Here is a 21,410-nt window from a genome sequence, read left to right as displayed (position 1 = left end):
TGTAGTTTCAAGAAGAAAAAAACCTTAAAGGGCTTTTTTTTTTTTTTTTTTTTTTAATCCAGACCAAAAAAGAGGCTGTTCATCAGAGGCTTCCTTTTAAGCTATTAAGATCATAGTAGCATAGAAGAAATTGTGTTTTTTCTAAAGAAGAAATAAAGTTAATTCAAAGACAAACTTTAGCTAGTGAATCTGTACAGATTTTGATTACTTTTTAAGAAGGTTGCTCTGTATTGAGATAAATGGAACTGTAACTTCTAAGACTAAGATGGTAGCAGGATTTTAGGAGATGCTGGGCTAGAAATCCACGTTAGTTTATGAGTGGTCCCCTTTATTTACCGGTGAGTGTCTAACACCTTTGGTTAGGTATCCAGAATGTTCATTTGTATTGGGCTCTTCTTGGGAATGACAGTGATTGGGTTGAAGCAGGGTGCTTGTCTTGCAGGATGCTCATGACGGGGAGGTCAACGCCGTGCAGTTCAGCCCGGGCTCCCGGCTACTGGCCACCGGAGGCATGGATCGGAGAGTTAAGCTTTGGGAAGTGTTCGGAGGTGAGACCTCAAGAGTGAGAGGGACTGTGTTGGGGACACCTGGTTGATCTTGCTTTCAGGCAGGCTTGAATTGTTCATCTTCTCAAAACGTATACAGAATTTTGTGTAAGGAATTATCTGACCAAAGTGTCATTACCATCTCAGACGTTACAGCTGAGTGGCTATTTGCTCTAAGTTTTCAAGTAGTGACGAGAAAATACTGTTGAGTCACAGATACGTTAGTGTTTGTGTTTTCTCTGGATACTGAGCAGGACATTTTCCATGTAGTATAGGTTTTAGAAGGAAAACAAAAAGTTCGAAAGTCATAGACTTAATAATTACACTTTACGTTGAGCTGAGGTGTGTGTATTGAATAACACAAATGGCCTTGGCCTGGGAAAAATGACTGAGGTCGTATCTAAGCCTGAGGAGAAAAAGAGGTGGGTTTCTCCCAGGAAAAATGTATTTAACACGAGCCCAAAGATCAAGACCCAGTCTCTTTGATTAGACCTTGTTTCAGAAGCAACCTCAGATTACTCAGAAATGCAATGGCTTTAGAACAGGAAGTGGGGCTTAATGAAGCCATCTCTTAGAATTTTGAAGCTGGGGATACCTCAGTTTCAGCATTTTGGGATTTAGTTAACTACTCCTGTTTTTTTTAAATAAAGCAAAGTCAAGGGATAAAGTTGCAGATTTAGTAAGAACCAGTTTGTCGAGTGTCCGTAGTTGTAGCACCTCCGTACTCACTGCCCAGCAGTCAGCAGACCCAGCGTGACCTTGTCTCTGCTGTTTCCCCTGATCCTTGCCATGGCCTCTGTGCGGTCTGAAAGGTGCGCATCACCCCTACTTGATAAGAAAACTCAGAGACACTACTTGATTTGCCTTGTTGGTTTACAGGACTGGTAACTGATTCACGTGGCAAGGGAGGGGCCCTGTGCTTTCAGAACCCTCTGTTTTCCCACTGCGGCCTCCCCAAGGCTGGAGAGCTGCTGCCCAAGCCTGTTACTACTTTTGGTGTGTTTAGAGCAAGAGCAATCTATCGATCCCTTTGGTTATAACATATTATGAATAAAGCACCAAACTTGTGTGCTCTGGCCTCCCCTCCTCCCCCCCCCAAAAGTGACTCTGTAATTAAAATCCTGGCAGTTACAGCTAGCTGAAGGCCACCAAAATTTGTGCCGTTTTACCCAGAAACACTTTATGGATGATAATTGTGGGAAGATAACAGTAAAGCCATATTGTAACAATAGAAATTTTACGAGATTTGGTTTTTTATAGGATCTTAAGTAGTCTGTTTTTTAATTTTTTTAGGTTTATTTATTTTTGAGAGCAAGAGAGAGACAGTGAAAGCGGGGAAGGGGCAGAGAGAGAGGGAGACACAGAATCCCAAGCAGGCTCCGGGCTCTGAGCTCCCAACGGAGTCCGACGTGGGACTCGAACTCATGAAGTGTGAGATTATGACCTGAGCTGATCGGACGCTCAACGAACTGAGCCACCCAGGGGCCCCGATAGTCTGTTTTGATTATGCCTTATGACTAAATAAAAATCACCCTAGAAATGTTTTTTTACTTCTGGGTCAATAAAAGTACCAACAAGAAAAAATGAGAACCAACCTTTAGTAACAGTGTTACGTTTTTGCTGCTGAAGAGGAAGTAAACGCTAATGGAAATTATGAAATAGTTTGAGAGAGTCCTGTCTACGCTCTTAAAGTATCAGAAGAACTGCAGTTTCTGCCCAGTAGGAACACTTGTCCTTGCTCATTCTATGAAAAGCACAAGCTCCGTTGGGCATTACTTATATAAATACTGTTGACATAGCTTCCCTTGGTGTCTTCTAGATAAAAGAGCTTTTGGAAAGGTCTTCATTTGGTCATTTGAGATCAACCTCTTGTGTAGAATAGCATTTATTTATTGATCTTTTCTTACGTCTTGGCCCTGTGTCAGCTGCCAGAGAAACAGACCAATATCTTGGGCATAAGCCAAAAGAGATATTTCTTAGAATTTACAGTAATATTTTGTAAAGATCTAATCTAAATAAAGACCTTAATTAGTGGGTATTATTAGCCTCTTTCTGACTTTTGAAAATCTAATGAAAGCTAGGATCAATAAAAGGCATTAAATGTGCTATACGGGTATTTTGCAGTAAATTCAGAGGGAGGGACTCATGAACCCCTCAGTAATCCTGACCCTAAATATTTGACAGCTCCAAAGTAGTATTCGTGTCATAATTATTACCAGTTAGAGAAAAGGCTGTTCTTTGAAATGTTCCCTATTTTGTGCTTCCCTTTTATGAATTTGATTTGAATGGTTCCCTAATTGTTTTTCTGAGCTTGTAATCCTTAAGCTGCCCTTTACAAAAGGAGATTAATCACATCATCTTGAGACTTGTACTCTTAAAAGTTTGCGCCTGCATCATTAAAGTTTCTGTGTGGGTGGCCAGAGCTGTCTGAAAGCAGAACCTGGGCCCGTGTGGCTGGGGAGAGGGGAGCTTTGACCAGCAGTGGGATTGCCAGAATCTTACATTCCCAGAGACAGAGTAAGCATAAGGACAAATTCTAGAAACTCCAAAGTAGCTTTACTGGCATTTCTAAGGACTAGCCAGTTAACACATAACTAAAAAAAGAAATTCTTTTCAGACCTTAATGAGAATTATCACATGGATCCTGAAAATTTAGTGGTCAGCTTCTACGGAAGTGGTAGCTCAGTTGACCCGAATCCTATCAAACCCAAAGATGTATTTATCTGAATTAGAAACATTTTGCTCAGAAATAGCAGAACCAAAACTCAGTTTCTAGGTGCATTGACAGGTCTTTAAAATTCCCGTATTTTCCTCTTTGTAAAGGAAATTTATGACTCTAAATTTCTTGAAAAGACCAATTTAACAGGCAAACTGCTAGGCTCTGCGTCCATTTTCCCTTCATTGCTCTTCCAGCTGACTAGCTGTGTGTTTGTGTCTCACTGTTCTGTTTGTCCTGCTATTCTTAGACTCTGTATCAGTGCAAAAAGCTGCTGTTCTGAGCCTGTAATTCGTTTCCATTGTGTTTCAGGTGCCCCATTGTAACTTATGTATTGGCTTTACTCTCTTTTCTTTCCTCAATCCTTCTTTTTATCCAGATAAATGTGAGTTCAAGGGCTCCCTGTCTGGCAGTAATGCAGGAATTACAAGCATTGAATTTGACAGTGCTGTAAGTATCTAGTATCCGGGAAAATGGTGAGTTTAAAAGTGTTAGGAACAATTTAAGACATCTGGTTCTTGGAGTTTAATAATAACTCAAATGGTTTCTCTACCTTAAGTCAGTGACAGTTCAGGATGCAGGTAGATGATCAGTTCTGTGCTGGCTGTGACTGTGATGAAGATGGGGGGCAAGGTTTGCTGTGCCCCAGCCAGTCACTGTCTCTGCAGACTTGATAAAGGCTGCGGCTGAAGTCTCAGCAGTGCAGGTGGAGGGGAGGGGTCTGGCTAGATGCATCAGAGCCGCGTGGGTCTCCGAGGAGAGGAGTTGGGAGATTGAGGGAGGGGGGAGCCGGCGCCTCTGTGCTCTGCAGCATGGACAGTGTGTAGAGCATTGGTATTTCCGGTTACTGAAGGGGAGTGGCGCTGGTGACCTCAAGAAGACAGGTTCCGGCTTGAGCTGGAGGGTCTGCAGCATTCAGACGGGCTAGCGGGATTGAGCAAACTCAGGAGAAGAGTGGATTTACCAAAATTGGGTTGACAACACTGACAAAATCGGTTGGTTTTCACACCAGGTGTTAACCTTTTCTGGACCTGATTCTTGGGGAATCTGTATTGTGTGGACTGAGATCTTCTAATTTGTCTAAAATTTGTCTCCCCCATCCCCACTCTCCCTTATTCCCGTAGGGTTCTTACCTCTTAGCAGCTTCAAATGATTTTGCAAGTCGAATCTGGACCGTGGATGATTATCGGTTACGGGTAAGGCCCAGTTAAGAAAGCTGATAACCTCCAAACTTCCATGAGGTTCTCCAGGCACAAAATGTAGGAAATGGCAGGTTGATTGGGAGAATCATGATTTCCTGAAAATCATACTTGATACTGCCTCTGCCCTTTTCCCTTCCTCCCATGGGAAAATTGACATTTCCACATTACATTCTTTCTTGGTCCAAGATACAGTTTGAAAATCTTTGCAGTAGGAAACCCTCACGTTTCACCTGAAAGTCTCAGGGTGTTCCTGTCCAGAAGAACTAGGTGCTTTGGGGACATGTCACTTTGAGCTGAACTTCAGCAATCCTGGCACCGTTGTATAAATTGTGTTTGTTCCAGGCTCCAGGACTTACTGATGACCTCAGGAGAGGTCATTGGGAACACATGGGATGCACTCAGGTCATGAACTCTGACTCAGGCTGGAAGATACATGTGAGAGGAAGGGAGAAGGGACAGGGCTGGATGTGGAGGAGTTCGCACTGGAACCCAAAGTGCCAAGAAGTCATTTGGCCTCCACGACAATGACCAAAGCTTGTTGTTTCTCTCACATTGGTTCTTTTTTTTTTTTTTTTAAGTTTGTTTGTTTATTTTTGAGAGAGGGGACGAGGAGGGGAGGGGGAGAGAGAATCCCAAGCAGGCTCTGTGCTGTCAGCTCAGGCCGATGCAGGGCCTGATGCCATGAACCGTGAGGTCATGACCTGAGCTGAAATGAAGAGTCAGATGCTCAACCAGCTGAGCCACCCAAGTGGCTCTTTTGTTTTAATGAAAAGCAACTAGCTGAACTTGGAGACGTGCTGTTTTTCTCCTCAAGCTTGAAGCAGTTTTCACGTGAGCTCACAAAAGGCTGTTGACAGGTAAGGTGGAGAGTGGACTTTTTCATGAAGAAAAAGGCTTGATTCAAGCTTTCCTGTGTCAACTCATGCAAGAACCAGGACATGAGTTAAAACCTCTTCTGGATAAATCGCAGAGAGTTGGGGAGCCACTGCAGACCGGTCCAGTAGGTGGTTGCTGGCAGTCTGACCTGAGGATGCAGCCATGTGGCTAGAAGAATCTTCAGAAATGCACAGTCACCGTATCTCTTAGGCTGTCTGTCTTCTTGAAGGAGCCGTATGGAAAATCCCCAGAATTAGATGCTAGTCAGTACCTCATGGTGAGAGTTTTTATTCATCATTGAAAGAAGAGCCAAGGCTGCACGTGCAAAGTGTGGGACGTGAAGATGACAAAGATTATGTTCCCTTGTGAAAGTCAAAGAGCTTTCAGTCATGTTCTCGACCGAATGCAAGAGCAGGGAGGTGGGCAGCGGGGCGCCTGCGGACGGGCTGGGCTCTCTGCCAGCAGAACTCGCTGCTGTTCAGCTGTTTGAACAAGCGTTCGGTCAAGGCGCCACAGTTCTGCCCCCTCCACACGACCTCGCCTCTTCCGTGGCAGCGTGTGATCCACATAGTGGGTGCTCCGCTCTGTTTCCCCTCGATTACTTACTGGGTGTTTGGGATGAGGTCGACTACCTCTGCAGTCCTTAATTTGCCTGAAGAAAAAGGGGTCTTTTCTGGAGTGGGTCTTCTGTGTTAGGCCCAGTACTGAGGTATGTTATATACATTACTACTTTTAATCGCCAGGGGCATGAGGTAAGGTAGGGATGTGAGGAAACTGAGGCTCAGATAAGCCCACACAATTGCCTGAGGTCACACAATTAACAGATGAGAAGATGAGAGTTGGAACCGGGGTCTGTGCTCTTTCTCTGTTCCATTGACCTGGATTATTCTAGTACTTCTGGAGACTGAGGCCTTACACTGTAGGCCCTTGAGGAGAAAAGCAGTTGGGGGTCAGCCAGTTGGGCAGGATGGTATTTTTCATTGGGGAAAGAGTTCTATTCAGGTGGGAGATATATAAAGGGACTTGGAGGCCAGAGCTAGACCTGGAAGACAAAGGTCATGATGTTGGGACACACTTTTCGAGTGAGTCAGTTTGCACAGGTGGCCTGGGTTTCAGCACAGAGGATGCTCAGGGTGCTGGAGCACCAAGCTTAAGCTGGGGTTGGCGACATACTGGAGGGCTGGTGCCAGACGGTAGCCTCCTTTGCTGGGCTAACTGGCTTAGAGGGCCTCTGGTCGGCTCTCCGTAAATGGCGTGATGAAGGTCAGGAGGCCTTTTTAAACAGATTCTCTTCTCCAGAAAACCCGCATGAAATTCTTAACCAGGATCCAGGAAGTAAGCAGCCTCCTTGTTGTAGGAGGCTGTGGCTTCTACTTAGAGCCTAGTTAACAGAGGACACTGGAAGACATAAATGGAGGAGATCCATGTTCTGAAATTCAGGATCCAAGCCCTGGTCAGTTTCTTCTTAGCTTTTATGATGAGGGAATGGTGTTTGGGAGAGACCAGAATGCAGGGAGCAGGTGGTTGAGTGCTTGCTGTAAACTCCTTGTAGTAAGGGTGTCCTGGAAACAGCCTGATATTGAAAGGAGTCCATGGCAGAGGACTCCTGAGTGTAAAACTCAGATGTGACTTGAGGAACTGGATTGAAGAACCCACCTTGTTCAGTTCCCCAATGTTGACGTGGGAGAGTAACCACAGTGACGAGACTGGCTTTCAGATGATGGTTTTTATTTCAGGAACTTCTCGAGGTGTGCATTTTTCTAATGTCTGGTGCCGGCTTGATTACCTGCACCATGGGCGGCCCTCGAGTCTGCCCTGAGGCACAGAGGTGCCTGGCAGAGACAGACAGACAGAGACAGTCACACACACACTCAGGAATCCTGTTGAGAAGAGGATCATAAAACCTGAAAAGTGTTAAAATTAATGAAAAGAAACATCAAAAATACTGAATGGATAAAAATTTAACATAAATCTGATTCATTTAAAATAAAGACATTTTAAATAATACAAAAGTGCAAACGCTGTAGGAAGCTACGCTCCGTCCCCTGGAGAGCGTGGAGATGGGGCCCATTCGCTGGATGTCCTCCAAGAACAAGGCTCGAAGAAGTCACACTGGCTAACCTGCATATGACAGCCAGCAAGTAACAGTGTCCCTTTTCTTTCTTTGATGGGTCTTATTCCGGGAAATCAGTTGGGGAAAAGCTGTATGCCCTTAGCTGTTCATTGCTGCAGCATCCTTTGCGATGGCCTCGAAACTTGTAAAGTGCACAAGGGACAAGCGCTAAGGCTCCCGGCAGTGGGCTCTTGTGCTCAGGTCACCTTCTTTGGTCCTTACCCAAACAGCGTGAGGAAGAGGATGGTCTCCCAGATGGCCCGGAGCCCGGGCATCTTCAGCTGTCACATGAAAAGCTGCTTTCACCATGATGTTAAAAGAGCAGTGGGTAAACTTTTATGAGTACTTCCACATGAAATCGATGAAAGTATTGACACGAACGTGGAGTTCACAAAAATGGGCAGTTTGACACAGCCCATTAATGAGCAGGGCCTCTTCCTCAAGAGCTTGAGAGCCGTGATTTTACTTCTGCAGCAAGAGAAATCTGTGAACGTGCCCTGAACTTTGGTTACTTTGTTGAAACAGTCCCTTACTAAGAACTTAATTCACTTAGCGGGAGAAGGACCTTCCCAAGTTTTTTGTCTCCCACGAATTGTACAGATGAGGCGGTGTGTGCTCCACGGAGTCGCTCCTGCACTGTAGTGAATGAAAGCCACGTTGCTGGAGTTTTCTTGATCTTATGAGAAGGCTTCGTGGGAGGTTTTCACACAGCCACAGCACAGCTGCCCCCTGCCTGGCGGCAGTTGTACGGTGCTGTTCCAGTTTCAGAGAGGTTTCAGTGTGGGGGAAACGAGCCTTCGAATCTGTGCCAGCTTCTCCCTTCAAAAGGGAGGAGGAGGAGGCGCAGGCCTGCGCTTTCTGTTCCTGTGCCCAAGTGGCGCTGCGCCACTGAGCAGGGAGGGAGGATGGTTTCAGAAGTCCCAGCAGTAGACGTTAACACAACACTGCGAGATCTCCTCTTTGGGAGTCGGGGCTGAAACCCAGTAAGTTAGTTACCAGTTGTAGTAAGTGTATTAAAGCTCCTCTTTCTCCCTTCCTTCCTTCCTTCCTTCCTTCTCTTTCCTTTCTTTTTTTTTTTTTTTACTAGTTAGTTGGTTAGGAAAAAAAGTCAACGAGTATCTTGTGAGCCTATGACAGTTTGCATGTATAAGCATGTTGACCCGCACTGAAAAGAGGTCCACGATGAGCTGTGAAAAGTCTGACTCCCCAGGTCCCCTCCCCGAACCCTTGTCATCCTGATAGTTCTGTGATGGCAGGAGGGGTGGGGCCTCAGTCCTGTGTCCCGAGGCTGGCACCCTACAGCTAGCTTCCAGGGGGTTTCATTGTTGGGAGTGCCCAGCTGACATTTCAAGCTGAGGCCTCTGATTGAAAAAGCCCCCAGAGGATTTAATTGCTTATGTAAAAGAGTCCTGATGTTTCCTTTTGTAAATTATGCCTGTAGGGAACCTGTCTGTTCTGACTTTAAATAGGGTCTGGACTTGAAGAGGCCCTGGGTAAAATCCAGGCTATTNCGGGGGGGGGGGGGGGGGGTGCTGTGCCAGGGCTTCTGTCCCAGGCCCCCCCCTACTGCCTGTCCCATGTTCTGAGGATGGAGGCATGTGAAGTTTACACTGTTTTTGTTTTTGCTTTTGTTTTTTAATGTGCTGGGAGATTTCTCCTTTTTCCTCTTGATACCTCACCCCTGGGCCGCACCAAAAGAGACTTTCTGGATGTTTTGCTGCACTGGGTACCCTTTTGTCTGAGGGTTCCTGACCAGATTGCCGACCGGGTCTCTGGGTGTGTAGAGCAGCTGGCTCTCCCCGCGTGGTGTGTCCCCCAAGGCTTAACCCCGCTGCCTTCTCTCCCCAGCACACGCTCACAGGACACAGCGGCAAAGTGCTGTCTGCCAAGTTCCTGCTGGACAATGCGCGCATTGTTTCCGGAAGTCACGACCGGACCCTCAAGCTCTGGGATCTCCGCAGCAAAGTCTGTGAGGAAATCAGTCTCTCTGAATATATGTATGATTAGACGTTAGCCGCGAGGTGTTTGTTTCCGCACGAAAGCCTGCGTTTAGTGTGATACGGTTTAAATTGCAAGTCCGGGTTCAAGCTCAGAGTGGCATTTTCACATCTGAGATCTGGTTTCAGTAAGGAGCTGTGCTTAGCTGGGGCGAGAGGGCAGTGCTGCGGCGCGCACGGCCACTGAGGGGCCTCTGCTTGACGACTGCTGTTGGGTTTCCCTGCAGGCATAAAGACCGTGTTTGCAGGCTCCAGCTGCAATGACATCGTCTGCACAGAGCAGTGCGTGATGAGCGGGCACTTCGACAAGAAAATTCGTTTCTGGGACATCCGGTATGAAACCCAGGAGTTTGGTGGGGGAGGCAGACGGAGGGAGTGTCCGTGGTGGAACCCCGGGGATGTTTTGTGTCTGGGTTGCGGGTTTTAAGATCCCCGGAAGTGGCAGAAATGAGCTCCAGTCCACACGTACCAGAGTAGTTCTATATTCTTTACCATGAGGCAGACTGTTGGGTTCACCAGGCACTTACAAGCACACCCTGGGCACTTACTGGGCACTTTACCAGCTGCCACGGAAGCGAAGTTGGACAACTAGGTGGCTTGAAACCGACGCACAAGTCTGCGTGGTGTTGGGAAGTAGAGCGGGCACCTTTGTCCAAGGACATGAGAGAACACTGGTCAGGGTGCGTCTGGAGAAGTGAGTAAGCATCACACGGCGGAAAAGCCCCTGATGGACTTTCCACACGGGCCAGCAGGACGGCCTGGTGTGGCCGCGACGGCAGATCGGGCTGCGGGCAGGCAGGAGAAGCAGGTGGTGGGTTGGGAGCAGATCGACATTTGTAAATGACTTGATCATATAAGCCCGTGGGTGCTCCCCGGAGGACTGCTCCTCACGAGGGAATAGATGGTACTGTGGAGCAGGACGGGGTCCTAGGAATGGGCACCTCATCCAGCATGCGGGAGGCGTGGAGGGGAATGGATTTGAGGCGGAGTTTGCATTGGGGGGGTGAGGAAGGGGAGGACTGAAGCCACGCGGGGGATAAATGACGGATGCTGTGTTCGGGTAAGGATGCACGTTTGTGGTTTCTGAGAAACGTTTGGATAAACAGGAGCAGGTTTTTTGAGAGACGTTGGGTGGTGGAGAAAATAAGTCCTCACGGGAGGACTCCAAAGACGTGAGGACGTGGCCCATGAAACAGGAGACCGCCTTTTAGGGAGCCACCAAGGCAGGGTGGCCACAGATGGGGACAGAGCCGGGGGGTCCCAGGTAGGGGGGCAGCGGAGTCCGGTGGCGAGAGGAGCCTGGTGGGATGAGGCCAGTAGAGTAGGAGGGAGGTCGCTGCTGGTCACAGTGAACGCAGGGCAGTGGTGGGGGGTGGGCACGAGGAGGCTGATTCTGGATGATGCTTAGAAAGTCCTGGTGTGAGGCCGGCAGCTCCTGGGCAGCTCTCACGCTCTTATTCGTGCCCTCTGGTTAGCCTCTTTGAACCGGAAACGTGGCGTGTTAGTGTCCAAGTGGGTATTAGGAATCCCGCGGTGCATGGCTGACGGGACGCGTGAAGGCCCTGAGGCGTGGGGGCTGCGCGGCCTGCCTCCAGCCACGTGTTTAGCAGCAGTGAGATCAATACTCTTTCTTAGTTTGGGTTTGAGGTGGGAAATTACTTCTTCGGAAGCCTACGACAGAGTGACTGCAGGAGGGTCCACACCTCCTCTGGCTCTATCTGGCTCTATCACCCGGCAGGGCCCTGCAGGATTGCTTTTTGCAGCCCTGGGCGGGTAATCCCCCCTGGAGTCCAGCTCCACCCCTGGAATCATGCAGCCGGACTTGGGGGGCCCGGAGCTGAACTCTGTAAGGCAGGGAGCCTGCGAGAGGCCACATGTGCGTCCCTGTGCAGTACAGCGCCCCAGACCCAGCAGAGCAAGCTTAGGAGCCCTTGGATTGGTCAGAGTGTTGTCACTGAAATAGCACTAGGTAGCTGACAGTCCTGCCTCACCTGTGCTGATCCGGAGCTCTGATTGGCTATTAACGCCAATCCCCAGACGGGCAAGGAAACGAATTTTCCCAGGTCCAGAGTTCTGGTACTTAAACTATTATTACAGAATTTATTGACAGAAAAAGCAGTAAAAACAGCCACTGAGGTGATTTTTATAAGGTTGGGACACATTTAGTGTTCTTGAAGAGTACCACATTCCGGTCGAATTACTTCTGTCCCCCACCCCCCCCTTCTCCATGGAGCATGATATCCTGGTTAAAATGGTCAAGTTCTGACATTTCTGTGTCACGTTTTCTCAGACTTGCCTTCCCTGTTGTAGATCAGAGAGCATTGTCCGAGAGATGGAGCTGCTGGGCAAGATCACTGCCCTGGACTTGAACCCGGAAAGGACCGAACTCCTCAGCTGCTCTCGGGATGACCTGCTAAAAATTATCGATCTGCGAATAAACGCTGTCAGACAGACATTTAGGTAACCAAAGACCCATTGGTTTGGGTTGTATATTTGAATCTTGGCAGTTTTCCGGGGCGTGCATGAACTCCAGTGGCCCCAGGGCCCTGCTCATAAGTCCCCGTACTCAGGGTGATGGTGCTTTGTTGCTTGCAGCGCCCCTGGATTCAAGTGCGGCTCCGATTGGACCAGAGTTGTGTTCAGGTGAGCAGTGTCCCTCCTCTGCCTCTCCCCTCGCCCCCCGCCCCCCCACCAATGCATAACCATCTCGCCCTGAGGGAGTGTCCAGGAGTGACACTTATCACTAGGGGGCGCTCTCACTGTCTCCTTCCTTTCTGGTGTCCTGAGAACTGTTTGAGGGCTTCTGGGGAAGGGAGGCAACCCCCCAGGACAGCGCCTGGCAGGCTCTCTGGAGAAGGCAGCCCCCCCGCCTAGCTCTGGCTCTGCCTGTGTGGCACTTCTCCCCCAGGATGCTGAATTGGGGGTGGGCGGTTGACACCTTAACTGGTCTTCCCATGTTTTCCAGCCCTGATGGCGGTTACGTGGCAGCAGGCTCAGCTGAGGGCTCCCTCTACATCTGGAACGTGCTCTCGGGGAAAGTGGAGAAGGTCCTTTCAAAGCATCATGGGTAAGATGAACCCTGTCAGCCCCTCTGAGGCTGTTAGCAGGTTGCAGGTCCCGTGACTTCATCCCAGGGGCCCTGTTGTCTTCGGGCACCGGCCTGTGTCAGCCCCATGAGGCCACCGTGCAGCGTGCACTCACTTGCTCTGCCCTGAGCTGGGTTAGTGGAGTGAAGCTGGGGCCGTTTGTGCATCGCAGTGGACGGTGGTGTTCTGCTTACTGATGTTACAGGCTGTTTCGGATAGAGCCATTTGAGGAGTGGCTGCTGGAGAGAGGTCAGGGCGCCGGCCTGTCTTCCTCATTACCTAGCCCCTCCTCTCCGGCTCTCCTCCTTTCGCAGCCCCTTTGCACAGGAAATTGATTGTAAACACTGATTTTCATATGTTGTTTTTCAGTCCTCTCCCATCTCCCTTCTGTCTTAGTTTTTGTTCTCCATGCAAGCCCAGCTGCTAGTTAGAGACCAGGCTTTCCTTGGTCACCACCTCTCACCGCCCCCAAGAGCAGTGGCCACGGCCTGCTCCTCTGTCATTCCCCTGAGGCTTTTGTCTGAGGGTGCGAGCTACCCCCTCGTAGCCTTGATACCACCTGGCCCCTTTCATTCCTAAACTGCTTCCTGAGATACAATGCAGGGCTCCTTCGAGTTCTTTGGCGCATGAATAAGGGCCTGCCTGTGAGCGGGAGCAGTACTGGCAAGTAAACCGGGCATCGGAAAAGGCGTTGCTCCCCGAACGTGAGGGGACCTGGTGTTCAGTTCACTAAGAACTCACAGATGTTTCCACCTCTCCCCCTGAAGCTCGTCCATCAACGCCGTGGCGTGGTCCCCCTCCGGCTCCCATGTTGTCAGTGTGGACAAAGGAAGCAAAGCCGTGCTGTGGTCAGAATATTGACGGCGCCTCCTCGAGGGAGTGGAGCCAAAGCCGGAGACGCGCGCAGGCTCTGTCCTGGCAGGTGGTGTGTTGGGTGTAGCTCTGATCTCCAGAGAAGAGCCCGGGCCATGTGGTCCAGGGGCCTCCTTTGAACAGGATTTCCAAGGATTTGGGCTGAGGTCTCTACGGCCTGAAAGGATAACACTGCAAAAACCTGACCCTGCAGCCACTTGGCAGCGGTGCAGGTGCTTGCCTTGATTCGATGGGAAACACTACTGGCTCTGATCTTCTATACCTCAGTGGGGGGAGCGCGGGCACCTACCGGCTTCCTCGCCGGCCGGTAGTGCCGGAAACACCCCACACGTCTGGGGTGGGTTTTCCCTCCTGGCTTTCTTTGGACCTTCCACGGATGGTTCTGGCGGAATGCATGTCCTGTCACCCTGGGGTCGTTTTCCGGTGAACTGCTTTAATCACTGGATTAACAGAAACCTAAACAGGATTACCCTTGCCCTTTGGCTGCAGGGGCCACCCTGATTTCCCAGGACACGGGACTGTGGTCCCTCCCTGCTGGTCTGTGTCATGATTACAAGGCTCTTACTCTGATCTCATCTGATTACTGTTGGAATTTCCTTAGATCTCCTGAATAGTTCTTAGAAAGCAGCTGTTCTTCAAAGCTTCGGTGTCTTTTCTTTCTCCCCAGCAGTGCTATATGCTAATTTCTCATCGAGAAATAAATCCCAACTTGGTTAAAAAATCTGTTCTGAGGCAGGAGAGGAAGTGTGCTGCAGTCCTGTGTCCATCTGTAGACTCCCAGAAAGCGGGCGCCGCCACCTCCTTCCAGGGACGCCTCATTTATACTCGCAGGTGACGAGGGACTGGAGGCCTCGAATGTATTCGCCTGGAGCTGGTGGTCCCAGGCCACTGCCCTTCTGCCAAGTCTACGTGCAATAGCCCCTCGGTGCTTTAGTGCGAGAAGCCCATTCTGGGAAGCATGGGATTGTCCTCTTAGGTTTCGGGAGTTAGGTTCGAGGCCGGAGGACACCTGGCCTGTGGCTTGCTTTTTTTTTTTTTTTTTTTTTTTTCCCATTTTTTTTTTTTTTTTTTTTTTTTGTACACATTTACTTTATCATTTTAGTTCCTGGGTGACTGAAACACCAATACTTTTATCACTTCTTAATTTGCACTTTATTTTTTTTCCTTCTGCTCTTGTTCTCTGGACAGCTGTGGGGGTGAGAGCTGGAGCTGGGTGAGGAGGGGGCCGCCGTCCTCCCTCATTTCCCGGCCCTCCTAGCCCCCTTTCAGCTTGCTGCTCCAGGAGCTCAAGGGAAGGTGGAACGCACAGGCCAGGGCGCAGCTGTTATTTATTTAATTATGTTGCCCAACAGAACTTGATTGTAAATAAAAAAGAAATCTGTTCTATACTTTTCAAACTCTGCGTCTCTTGGTGGTTATTTTATTCTCTTAGGTCCTTAAAAGAAAAAGCTGTTTTTTTTTTGTCTTTTTCCTGGTGTTGACTTTTTCGAAAATAACAGCTAGTATTTTCCTGGCGTCTCTCCTCATCATTCATCCCAAATCGCCACTGCCTGTAAGCCAGCATTCCAGTGTCACGTCATGTGTATGTCTTAACCCGGCAAAGGGTCTCTTCCTCTTGGCGTCTGTCCTTTGAGAGCCTGGCGTGCCGACGAAACCCCCGCCATCAGCTCCGTGCTGCACAGGTGCGGCCCCCATGTCCTACCAAGGCCTTGTCGGTAGGGTTGGCGGTGAGCTGTACCTGCCTCCTGCTGGTCTCCGGCCTCTTCTTTGCCCAAAGGCCGTGGGTTAGCTCACAGAGGAGTGATCTGTCTGTGGGAACTCCGGCCTCTAGCAGGCCGCCTGGCGCTGGACGAACCGTGATGTCCCGGAACCGCCCTGGAGACCGCCGCCCAGTTCCCTCACCGCTGCATTTACTGAGCGGCCTGCCGCACATCCGCTTTAGCCCAGCAGCTGGGCTCATTCCGTCCCGATCTGGAGCCTCAGAGGCGGCCTGCAGTCTCCACAAAGCTGAGCGAGCCCTTTATAGCTCTTGTACTCACTCTCAAGGAGGGGGTCAATTACAAGAGGCGTCGAGTAAGCCCTGTAGTAGCCTCCCATGATCCTGGTTTCTTCGAACCTGCAGGGAGGCTTGGCTGCCCTCTGCTTTTAACAGAGATGCTCAGTTTGGGATCCGTCCACACCGCGAAGCTCTCTTCGCGTCCCCTGACTGCCAGGGCTGAGCTCTTTAGTGTGTGGGCTCCCGGTGCAGGGACAGGAGCTCCATCCAGCTCACGATCCTGACGCTCCCTGTCTGTCAGATCATCTGGGCCCCTACCCCAGTGCTGCGTCTGCAGGGGTGCAGGGTGGGCGCGCTTTTCCCGTTTCCCAGAGGAGTCCAGGTGGTTGGAGCTGGAATGCTCCTGTGGAAGTGGTGTTGGCTTTGACCTGGACGTTAACATGTCTCACAAGTTGATTGTTTTAAAACATTTTTTAATTGAACTTCTGTTCCTTAGGTCTTTTCCCAGAATAGTGTGATAAATCAAGCTCCGTGCCTTCCTCTTAAAGAGCATACTGCGTACACACTAGTCTTTGAGAAATCTTACAAAAACCCCTTTGCATCTTTCACACCGTGGCTCGTGGGAGATTAAAAAAAAATTTTTTTTTAATGTTTTATTTATTTCTGAGAGAGAGATTGAGCAGGGGAGGGTCAGAGACAGAGGGAGACACAGAATCTGAAGCAGGCTCCAGGCTCTGAGCTGGCTGTCAGCACAGAGCCCGACGTAGGGCTCGAACCTCCGAACCGTGAGATCATGACCTGAGCCGAAGTTGGACGCTCAACTGACTGAGCCACCCAGGCGCCCCACGTGGGAGATTTTTTAGGGACACGGGCAGGAGTGGGTGAAGCTGGTCTCAGCTGGGCGGGACCGGCCTGCCCCCAAGGCCAAGTCGGTTGGGAGGTTCCAGATCGCTGAGTGTACCAAGGTCTTCATGTGCATAGCACAACCGCGCTCTTTGAGAACTGAACATTCTGAAATATGCACTTGAAACTCCTCACCCATGTGGGCACTGGGAGACAGAGCGGCTGTGATGAAATACCCACACAGGAAACCAACAAATGTTTCTGGATTTCTGTGAGATCTTGGTAATCAGGAGCCTGTGGCTTTCAACCTCTGTGATCTCTGAACTGTATCCCATGTCCCAAGTGGGGCATCTCACAGCTTGGCGAGAAGCTGTTCTAGCGTCCTGACCCCTAGTGGGCGCCTTTGCCTTCAATCTGTGTGCTCCTCCAGGCCAGCACTGTGCGGCTGGCCCCAGATGGCCCCAGATGGCCCCAGGCGGGCCGCGCTGATGCCTTTACTCCACTACATCTTTTCTCTTGTGCCCTACTTGTAATTCCCACTCGCTAGGAATCCCAAATTTCCAAGCTAGTAATAAAGCTTGGAAATCTTGAGTTAAATGAAATACACCCCTCTCTAAGAACACGGAGGGAGAGTGGTGCGGTCCAGTAAGATTGGTCTGTGACCAAAACAGTTAACCTGCTTCACCTCAGCAGAATTTGATTTTCATACCTCAAGGAGCTCTAGCTTTCATAGCACAGCCCTTCCGGTTTCCATCTGTGCCTCCCAACCCTTCCCGGTCTTCGTTCCAGATACTTCTCTCATCCTCTGCGTGCTCCAGCCATGCTGTGCTCCTCACACACTCCCACTCTCCCTGAGTTCTGATCCAGGCTTTAGCCCTCTTCTAACCTGCACTGACAGGCACAGGGAGGGCACGCGCATCAGGGTGGATCCAGAACCCGACACCCCCGTGCCCCTCCCCCCATTCAACAGCTGTGTCCGAGTATTTGACAGCAAACTTAGAGCTTGTCACTCCCCCCGTAAATCAGCATGCATTCCAAGCCAACAGGACACTACCATAGTTAACATCTGGTGAAATTAGCGGGAACTCTATGTCACCGACTAGTCCATATATGAATCTTCCTGATTGTTTCAACAATGGGGCCCCTACGACTGGCTTGTCTGGGTCAGGATCCAGTTAGCTTTCACAGCGTGACAAACTACCTTAAAACGTAATGGCTTGAAACCATTAGTTCTCACAATTCTGTGAGTGAGCCAGGCTGGCCCAGTTGAGGATGAATGGTAGAGGGTGGCCTCACTCATGCCTGGCAGGCAGCTAGGAGAGCCCAGATGACGCAGCAAGCATGCATGCATCAGTGTGCAAGCGCTTGTCGCTCTGCCTGGGTCGCCCCTGTCACATCCTGTTGGCCAGTGCAGATGGCACAGGCATCTGCCTGAGTGTGGGGCGCCGCATGGGGATAGGAAAGGGAATTAATTGTCCACAGTAAGGGCCATATTCTGTTCTCTTAGGGCTTTTTTCTAGAACGGTATCAGTTGCTGACTTTCTATGCTGCACGCTGGATTTGGTTGACTTTGCTCTTAGGGGCAGTACACATGTCCCACGTGGGAGCAGCCCTGCCCATCGCCGTGGCCCAGGCTTCTGTGGATTTGCTCCAGCCCTAGATGTGGAAAGGAGAGCAGGTGAATTTGGGCTCTGAGCTTCCTTTTCCTGGAGAAACAGGCTTAGGAGACCATAGTTATATTTGTGAGCCAGGCCGGGCAGCATGCAGGCCGGACATCATCTGGTTTCTGGTGAGGAAGCCAGAAGTGCTGCTGACCCTGGAGGACACACCCAGATGCTTCTAAGAGCCTGTAAGTCGAGACTCAGGAGCAGCCATATCCCGGTCCCGCAGGCATTGCTTGGCATAGTGGGCACTGAGTCATGTTTTTTATTTAGTAGGATTGAATCAGCATAGAAGCAAATCACACAGCCCCGAAGGGTGGCTCATAACCAGCCGAAGGGACGAGAGAGGAGAAGGGAGGGAGAGTAGTTAAAATCTAAGAATAAGCCACAGAGGAAGCGGAAGTGTTGTTGCATAGAAGCTGTTCTGTGTGTGTAGGTTTGGGGTCACAGTACAAAACGTGTATTCCTTTTTTACTGTTTTTAAATGTATTGATGTTCACATAAGATGAACCGTTTTAAAGTGGATTCACAGTGTACAACCACCACCCCTATCTAGTTCCAACAGAAAAGGGCATTTTTTGAAACCGGGTTAGTATCTGTTTTTTCAAAACTCTTTTGATCTAGAGCAGGTGATCTAACTGAAGAAAAGCGTGGGCCCTTGTCTTAGTTCAGGGCTGCTTTAAGGAAACACCACAGACTGGGTGGCTCAGTGTCAGATACTCCTTTCTCCCCCTTCTGGAGGCTGGAAGTCTGAGGTCAAGGCGCCGACCCGGTAGGTTCCGTCCTGAGGCCTTAGCTCGCAGGTCACCGCCTTGCGCTGCGTGCTCGCCTGCCTTCCTGGTGCACTTGCAGCCTGGCAAGTGGGTGTCTCTTACAAGGACACTAATCCTGTCAGATCGAGGCCCCACCTTGTCGGCCTCACCCAACCCCGATCATCCCAGCGCCCCATCACACGTGGGGCTTAAGGCTTCCACGAGTAACTTTGGGGTAGTGGGGGGTGGGGGTAGACACAAACTCAATCCGTGACACTATTCCCCTCCGAAAGGCATGTCCTTCAGTGCGATCAGCAGCAGGGGGAAGCTGCTCACTTTGCAGTCAGGCTCCCAAATCCTGCGTCAAGTTAGCTGCATGACCACTCAAAACCCCTTTAGTGTTGGGACCCATGCGACAGATGAGGATGAAGAAGCCCCCGAGGCACACGTCGTCGGTCTCTAATCGGGAGGATAAAGGTAATTGTTGGCCACGAGCCCCCTGCCTCCACTCTGCACAGGACTCTCCTTTTCAGGCCTCATCTGCACATTCAGTGCGTCTCCCCAACTGTGCAAGCCAGGACTCCGCAGGTGGCGGGCTCCCTTCTGCAGACGAAGAAGGGCAAAGAGCCGTGAGGCCCAGCTGCTTCCCCAAGGTCGCGGTGGCCCCATCAGTAGGCCACAGAGCCCAGGACTCCAGTCTGGGCCTGTTTGTACAAGACGCCCCCTTTACACGGAAACCTGGAGCGCCAGGTGCCATTCCCCTGTGACGCCTCAGCACAGACATTCGAAATCTGCCTCGGGGTGGGACCCTGGAGGGTGACAGGGTTTCAACACCCATGAGGAGTGAGCACCTGTGTCCTAATCATGAAAGAGTCACATGTAGAAGATACTGGATTAACTTGCTGCAATGAAAAGAAGGGGGGAAGCTGAGTCTTTCCTAACAGAATTTTCTCACGCATCACACAGTTTCAAAGAAAGGTGGTAATGATTTCCCCATCCCTGGAAGCATTCAGCCACTTCTTATTGTGGATGGAGAGAGAGAAAGTGAGCAAGCAGGGGAGGAGCAGACGGAGAGGGAGAGAGAGAATCCCAAGCAGGCTCCACATGGTCAGCACAGAGCCTGATGCAGGGCTCGAACTTGTGAACCATGAGATCATGACCTGAGCCAAAACCAAGAGTTGGATGCTCAACGGACTGAACCACCCAGGTGCCCCTGAACTACATTCTTGAAATTTCAAGGTGTCTGTCCAAGCCCACGGAATTCCATCCATGATTCCAGATGCTATAAACTGGCACAACCTGGAACAACCCTCTATTCTTTAGGTCAGTTGACCAACAGGTGCACGTTGGAATTAAGGTGGCCTTTAAAAGCTCTTGATTCCCCGACCCTCTTCGTAAATACAATAGACCCCAGTCTTCCCGGGTCCTCTCTGCTTCAGTGAAACCAAGGCAACGAGGACACAAGGTTTTCATGTTGTGGTTGACGTCTCACGGAGTATGCCAGTTTTCCTTGCACATGTGCCCTAATAAACCCCTAAGACGATAACCTAGCCCCAAAGCCCATAAGCTTCTTAAGCTGAATATCCCCAGCCTTCCACCCCCGCGAGCTGGCACTGTGTCTGGTACTGGGAGGTGAAGCCCAGGGCTCGCACCTTCATCACACCAGACACTGACTCCTGAGAAGCTGGCATTGCTGTCACCAGTGGTTCTCAGACGGCATTCATAGAGCAGTCAGTTTCCAGAGTAACTGTAGGGATAGGTTGACGACTCTTTCTTTGGGCAAAGTAAGTCAGGATGTGTGTAGGGAAAGGCTGACAACTTTCTTTGGGCGGAGTCAGGATGTGTTTTTCTCTAAACTAGCATCTACTCTAATGTTTATAAGAGAGAGGACATTTTGTCCTTATGCTTAGCAGCTGCTTTCTAAAACATTTCTGAGTCAAGTGTCATGATGTCTGCAGCTTACTTTCAAAGGGTTCCAAAGGAAAAAGCAATAGACAGGTGAGCACACGCAGGGAAGTGTTCCCTTGTCAAAGCCCAGTGTTGACTGTGTGGGTGTTGATTGTATTATTCCAGCTTTTCTCTACATTCTAAACAGATTTCCGAAAATGCAAAACTCATGGCAGGTCAGTGGCTGCCGGGGACTGGGGAGGTTGGTGGAGGAGTTGACTGAAAAGGGGGCCAGGGAACTTTTAGGGGTGATAGTCATGTTCTGTCTTGACCATAGTGGTAGTTAAGCTCCTCAAATTGCATACTTTAAAATGGGCAGATTTGGGGCAGCTGGGCAGCCAGGTTGGTGAAGCGTCCGACTTCGGCTCAGGTCATGATCTCGCGGTTTGTGGGTTCAAGCCCCGCGTCGGACTCCATGCTGACAGCTCGGAGCCTGGTGCCTGCTTCGGATTCTGTGTCTCCCTCTCTCTCTGTTCCTCCTCAGCTAGTGCTGTCTCTTAAAAATGAATAAACGTTAAAATACTTTTTTCAATGGGCAGATTTACTTGTGTGTAAAGAATGCCTCAAGAAAGAGAGGGAGAAAGAAGAAGGACATTTTAACATCCAAAAACTGAGAACTTCATGACCGTAGGATAAAGGAGGTCAGTCCTTTACACTGAACACATTTGGCTCCGTGACAAAACTTAACAACAGTGCCCTTCTTTTTCTCATTTTTCTACCAAGCAGAGAAAAATTCATCACAGACCGGAGGCTGGCAATGACTACCAGAGACTACGTTTCCCAAAACATGAGGTCTCGTATCC

General features: G+C 49.9%; 1 protein-coding gene across 6 annotated transcripts in view; it reads left to right on the top strand.

The window, feature by feature from the left end:
- Positions 1–14,805, top strand: part of ATG16L1 (autophagy related 16 like 1) — a 35,649-nt gene extending 20,844 nt beyond the window's left edge. For all 6 annotated transcript variants that reach the window (XM_077757805.1, XM_077757795.1, XM_077757786.1 and 3 more), the window contains 9 exons: positions 443–548; positions 3,641–3,711; positions 4,386–4,457; positions 9,301–9,421; positions 9,677–9,782; positions 11,760–11,909; positions 12,045–12,092; positions 12,415–12,516; positions 13,303–14,805. In XM_077757805.1, coding sequence (XP_077613931.1) covers positions 443–548; positions 3,641–3,711; positions 4,386–4,457; positions 9,301–9,421; positions 9,677–9,782; positions 11,760–11,909; positions 12,045–12,092; positions 12,415–12,516; positions 13,303–13,396 — 870 coding nt within the window. In that variant the 3' untranslated portion in view covers positions 13,397–14,805. The remainder of the gene's footprint in view (positions 1–442; positions 549–3,640; positions 3,712–4,385; positions 4,458–9,300; positions 9,422–9,676; positions 9,783–11,759; positions 11,910–12,044; positions 12,093–12,414; positions 12,517–13,302) is intronic.
- Positions 14,806–21,410: the final 6,605 nt, after the last annotated feature.

Source organism: Crocuta crocuta, unplaced genomic scaffold (genome assembly GCF_008692635.1).
Source record: "Crocuta crocuta isolate KB4526 unplaced genomic scaffold, BGI_CrCroc_1.0 scaffold290, whole genome shotgun sequence".
NCBI classification, from domain to species: Eukaryota; Metazoa; Chordata; class Mammalia; order Carnivora; family Hyaenidae; genus Crocuta; species Crocuta crocuta.
The sequence above is the reverse complement of the archived record's forward strand: the minus strand, read 5'-3'. Positions and strand labels throughout refer to the sequence as shown.